The sequence below is a fragment of the Acanthisitta chloris genome, unplaced genomic scaffold, assembly GCF_000695815.1.
Source record: "Acanthisitta chloris isolate BGI_N310 unplaced genomic scaffold, ASM69581v1 scaffold25124, whole genome shotgun sequence".
NCBI classification, from domain to species: Eukaryota; Metazoa; Chordata; class Aves; order Passeriformes; family Acanthisittidae; genus Acanthisitta; species Acanthisitta chloris.
The window spans coordinates 2,957-8,976 of record NW_008669111.1 but is presented as its reverse complement, the minus strand read 5'-3'; the positions used below and the strand labels follow the sequence as shown (position 1 = coordinate 8,976).

The window sequence follows — 6,020 nt, the reverse complement described above, 5'->3', positions numbered from 1 at the left end:
GCTTTAACTACCCCTTCTGTTCCCCCTTCTCCTCCTAGATCCTGGCCAGAGTCTTCAGCCGCACCGCCCTGGAGAGCTACCTGCCGCGGATCCAGAAGGTTGTGAGCTGGGAGCTGCGGGGCTGGTGCATGGAGCCGGGCTCCGTCGCAGTTTATTCCTCCGCTAAAACCTTAACTTTCCGCATTGCAGCTCGGATTCTGCTGGGGCTCCGCCTGGAGGAAAAGCAGTTCAAGGATCTGGCCAAAACTTTTGAACAGCTGGTGGAGAACCTCTTCTCCCTGCCCCTCAACATACCCTTCAGCGGGCTGCGCAAGGTACTGCCACCTGCCCCGCTCCCTCTGCCTGGGGGCAGGGGCCCGCGCTCCGGCAGGACAGACCCCCTTGTCCCCAGGCCCACCAAAGGCCACTTCTGATGGGCCAGGACACCTGCAGTGCCGCATTCCAGGTCTGAGGGCTTGGTGTCCTACCTACCCCAGCCTTTTCCGCTTCTTTCTGCACTTCTCAACTGCTTCTGGTTGGTTTCCAGCACCTCCAGTCATTGGCTCCAGCCTATTGTACAGCTCAGGGCTGCTCTTGTCCCTCACCCCATGTGTTGCCTCTGGTTAGTACATCATGTCTGTGCCTGTCCCATCTCATCCCACCTGGACTCATGTCAGCCCACAGAAGAGGGGTCTGTGGGCATGAGCACAGACAGGCAGGCACAGCTCACCTCAGGTTAGCACTGTCTGTGCACCTCACACAGGCTGAGGGCTTGAGACCCTGTTATGGTCCTTGGTCCCCTGTAGCCCGGCAGCACAGAAACAGCCCAGGGAGGGGAACACGACAGAGGGACAGCCTCCTCTGCCTCTTTCAGCCTGCAGTTTCTTCCCCGTTGCCCTCTCCTTGCCCACCTCCCCACACTCCTGCTCTAGGTATCTGTCCTGTGTACCACCCGTCTTCTCACATTCCTCTCTTCTCTGGCTTTGGGTTCTCCACCCTTACTACAGCTGAAGTCTCCTGCTCCCAGATCTTGCCTCATCTCTTATTTCCACTGTGAGCTCCATCAGACCACCTTACCCAGCCAGTCCCAGTTCTCCCCTAGCCCCTCTGCCACTCTTCTTCACCAGTTCAAAGCTCTTGTTTTCTCTGTTCAGTTTCCCTTCACAGATTGTCACCAGTGTGAGCTTTCACCCCCTGCATCCTATCCTTCCCTGCCTTCTCTCAGGTCAACCACAGCCTATCTGGCCCCAGATCAACTTCTTCAACTTGCATTTTGGTGCCCTTGTCTTTATTCTTGCACTCTGTCCAGTTTCTTTTGTCAAATCCTTCCCACCTCAAATCTGAGCCTTTGTATCTTCTTCCCAGTGTCTGGTCATGACCATTTTTCATTCCAAATCTCTGGTCCTTCTGGCTTTTGCAGGAGGCATCTTGATAGAGTCACATACTCTGTGACTCCATCCATCCCACTTTGCAAAGAGATTGCTGATCACTTGACTTGCTGAGATCTTACGTAAATGTTTTGCTGCGCTGGTGTAATGCAACTGAAGATGAGCTGGCTGTGATTAATGTGTTTTTATCCACTATACCTTGGTAAAGCCACTCATTTGTTCCTGTCTCAGATGTGCCTTGCTGTCTGGACTCTGTTTCATTAAGTCTTCTTGTCCCTTTGGACAAACTTCTTTTGGACCTGACACAGCTGTGGGTTTGCTCAGCACAGATGCCTCTGGACTTGGTACTGTGGGTTTACTGCTATCTTCTCCTCTTAGAGTGTTTCCTGGAATTTTTTTTATTTGATCCACAACAGCAAGGCAACAGCATGTGCAGCAGTTCCTCCCAAACTGCTGCCCCTTGCAAGGCTCTGGGGCAGGGCAACATATTAAACAATTCTTGCTGTTACAGATCCTGGGATTAAAGATTGCTGCACTTGGGTTCCTCTGGTCTCTCTGGAGAGTGGGACAGTTCCTAAGGTCCTCCTGAACTATGTCTGCCTCTCACAGGGAATCAAAGCACGGGACATGCTGCATGAGTTTATGGAGAAGGCTATACAGGAAAAACTGCAGAGAAACAACACAGAAGATCACAGTGATGCTCTGGATTTCATAATGAACAGTGCCAAGGAGCATGGCAAAGAATTCACCATGCAGGAGCTAAAGGTAAGGAGAAGCTCCACCTTGCAGTGCCCCTTCCAGCTCGGTGCCTGTTTGAGAGACATAGGCTGAGGGGCAGCAGGAGGGTTGCGTGGGGACCCACCAGCAGTACCTGACTCCTGCCTTCCCCTTACCAACTCTGAGGACGTCAGCTCCCATTCAAGCAATGAAGCCTGAACTTGGTGTGCTCTTATGCTCTTGTAGGATTGGGGTTCTTTGCATTAGGAGAAAGCTGGTATTTCAAAAAGGAATAAACGCCCCTTCTATCTGTTCCTCTTCATGGCCACCAGCCTTCAGCCTGATGTAGGATGCTGGTAGTGTTATGTGGCTATGCTAAGGCTCTGGATGTCTGTGCACTCAGTAACATCTATATAGGAATATATAGAGCTGCTCATATGTTCCCCAAACATACCTCAGCAACCAGCATAGCACAGGGTGTAGAACACGTCACCATATTCCTTGGGGCTGTGAGCCAAGAAATCTCTGAGATGATATATCAAAATGGGTCCAGGGATGGAATGATGGATTCCAGGTCATTCCCTATCACCTCATCATTATCAGATCACATAGCTTATGGATCGCTATGATGCAAAACAATGCATGACTGTGACTTAGGCATGAGCCCAGTAGTCCTTGCTGAGCCAAACCCACCAATTGAACATGAAGAGCATTTTGCCAAAGATCTTGGGGAAAAACTGTCATTAGTACTGCATCTTCCATAGTTCCAGGTCACTTGGTATCAGTGAATGACAGATGACACTGCATTTATATAGCAAGCTTTGGAGCAGTTTTGCATGGGTACAGCAGCTGAATATGTCTTAAAAGTATTTGAATATAGTTTAAAGGTAGTGTTACTGTTTACTTAAGTATTTAAGGAAAACTATGTAAAGGCTAATGGTTTATAAATATTTTGTAAAAATGTAATCTCTAAAACTAAAATATCTGGAAAACTTTGAGCAAGTATTAGATATAATTAGAGCCAGCACATATTCTTAATTTTATTATAAATATTTCTTAAATTATTTATTCGAACAGAACGTTTTTATTATAATGTAATTTTTTAAATAATTGCCAGATTCAAAATGTGATTGATTAAGGTTAATTAATCTCTGTTAGTATTCGCATGAATATTCCACAAGAATAATTTCATGATCTCTCATCACATCCCTGGCTTTGACCACAAATGGAATAAGGGGATATTAAACGTAACATGGAGTGACATAGCAGTGATCTGATGGCCAGCTGATTCAAATGATAGTAAACCACATGCTCTCCTGTACCTTTATGGTTAGAAAATTTTTCTCTTGCCTGTATTTAACAAAATTACTTGCAAGCTGAACTGCCTATGCTTGCAATTATAGCAATGCTCTGCACTCTAATAACACAGTAGTAGAACTCTCATCCCATGAAGTGGTGTAACTGGATAAAAAGTCCAAAGCTGTCTCAGTCATGGATATATCTGTCTTTGAGAGACCCTCCAAACACTAGTGGCACACCCTAGCTACTGATTTGCTTTTTGTTCAAATGATTTGGAAGGACAGAAATTTTCCTTAACACATGGATTTGCACTGCTGGCATGAACTCACCAGGACCTTTGAAATGTAATGTCATTAAAATGATATCACATTGCCTGAAGTACTATTTTAAAACATTTTAAACCTTGGGAAGATTAAAAAAATCCCCATCCTACATAATAGTGTTGCCACTGGCTGGATGTGTGGAACTCTAGCATTGCCTGTCCTGCCTCCCAGCTTAGGGAGTTGGGCTGTAGCACAGGGGCAATACTAGTGAAGCCTGGGAAGATGCTGCTTTCCAGTCACTGGTTATGTTGGCCTTGTAGAATAAGGGAGGGAAAGTCAGGGGCTCAGTGTCACAAATTCTGCAGCAGCATTGTCAGGGGTTGATGCAGGGAGTCATAAGGGCTGTTATTTCAAGTGCAGAGCTTGCCCTGAATTCTTTGCATGCTGTTGAAATGTCTTGGGGTTTAATTGCAAGTGGTGGAGCTGGGAGGTTTCTTTTCATCTGAGTCTGCTACCTTATGAATACAAAAATTCCTGCTAATGCCTGCAGGAGGTGTGATAGGGGTCGGCAGGGATCTGTTATTCCAGAGGTTTTATTTCAGCTGAAAGATGCCCTTGAGAGCTGCACTTTGGCAAAAGCATCTAGTCCAACCAATATGTGGCATTGGAGATGGCAGCAAAGAGTCATCCTTGTTACATTATCCTTGACCTTATCAGACTTAGTTCAAAGTACCTTCAGGCTTCAGGTATCCTTCTCTGTGGTTTTGGCTTTGCTCTCCAGAACTGATTGTGTCAGAATAACTTTAAGTCCAGACACATAGTCAGTTGAAAGGAAACTGCTCTGTGTCCCTTTGGGGGTTTACTCTGCATTGCCCCTGGGCTGGAGCAATTAGTGCTCTGTAGTGCCAGCCAGGTCCCAGCCCTCCCAGGGTGGCAGCTTCTGGTACTCCGCCATGGCTTCTCCCTGGCTTTTGTCTCTGGCCTCTGGCCTTAGTACTCACAGCCCTGAGCTTCAGATGATGCTGTAGGTTTGAGCATTACATCTGCTGTCAGATATATGCCATGCCATGACCCAGCTCTGGGCAGCCCTTAACTTTGGAAAACCATTTGCAAAAGTTGAACAGAGGGTGCTGCAAACAGCCCACAGCAACCTGGCATGTGCTGTGCCATATAGACCCTGCAGACAGTCCCACAAAGACTGGGAGGCTGTGGGGATCCGTGAACTGGGACAAGACAAGTATTACAGATTTGTCTGTGCTGTGGTCCATCTATCTGATCAGGTTAAACTTCTCTAAGTTGCTGTGGCGCTATCAGGAACTGCTGTGTTTCAGGCTTTAAAGCCTGAAAAGTGAGCAAGTCCTTTGCCTGGTGTGTGTTACCTGCCAGCTACAGCACTTCCTAGGCTGACCTGCTGTAGCAGAGAGATCTTTCTGCTTTCAGTTCTTGGTTTGAGTCCCCTCCCAGATAAGCAAATGGTCAGTTATAACCAGAGAGGGATCAAATGCAACCCATTTTAGCTACCAGCACATCTAGGATTTGTGCGTAAACACATTCATACCACTGCCTGGGCAGAAAAGTAAAAGCTGAGTGCAGAGGGGAATTGGCAAATGAAGATCAAACGCATAATGCTTGAAATGGACTTCACTCAGTGTGCTATAATGCATGTTAAAATGCTGCTTCAACATTGGTAAATCTCAGGGGGAAAGCTCACAAGAGCTGCATTAGAGGCGATGTATACTCATCTCAGCTGTGTTACTGCATCAGTCACTTGGCAAGTGGATGTCCTGTTCATACAGAAATGGTTTGGTCTCTGCCAACCTAGGATGGGTGCAGGTTTGTGGAGAGCAGAGTGGGGGCCAGGGCCCTCTGCACAGGGGCAAAACCTGCAAAAGGTGAGAACAGTCTGAATCACAGTTTAAAATGGCATTCAAACTTGTCACCTTCATTCCTCTCCCAGGAGTCAGCAATTGAGCTCATATTTGCTGCTTTTTTCACCACGGCTAGTGCCAGCACCTCTCTGATCCTCCTATTACTGAAGCACCCCTCAGTGATTGAAAAAATAAGGCAGGAGCTGATGTCCCATGAGCTGTATCAGCAATGTGAGTGCTGCCCTGCGGGACCCTGCCCAGATACCCTGGCCATCCAGAGCAGGGACAGAGAGAAGCCACTTTTCCACCCCACGACCAAAGATGTTCACAAGGACCAGAGCCAGCCCCCAGCCCCAACAGAGGATGGTTCCCTCCAGCACAGTGCCCCACCAGCACCCACCCTCCCCCGGAGCAGCCTCTGCACTGGCCCCCAGCTCCCGGCAGCGTCAGGGCAGAGCTGTCACTGCACCTCAGACATCAGCCTGGAGAAGCTGAACCCATGATTA

At 47.8% G+C, this 6,020-nt stretch overlaps 1 protein-coding gene across 1 annotated transcript in view; it reads left to right on the top strand.

Annotated features, from left to right (window-relative positions):
• Positions 1–38: 38 nt before the first annotated feature.
• Positions 39–6,020, top strand: part of LOC103800817 (cytochrome P450 26C1) — a gene marked incomplete at its 5' end in the record, with an annotated part of 6,739 nt that continues 757 nt past the window's right edge. Inside the window, 3 exons of the mRNA XM_009073201.1 lie at positions 39–314; positions 1,977–2,132; positions 5,604–6,011. Of these exons, the coding sequence (XP_009071449.1) occupies positions 39–314; positions 1,977–2,132; positions 5,604–6,011 (840 nt within the window). The remainder of the gene's footprint in view (positions 315–1,976; positions 2,133–5,603; positions 6,012–6,020) is intronic.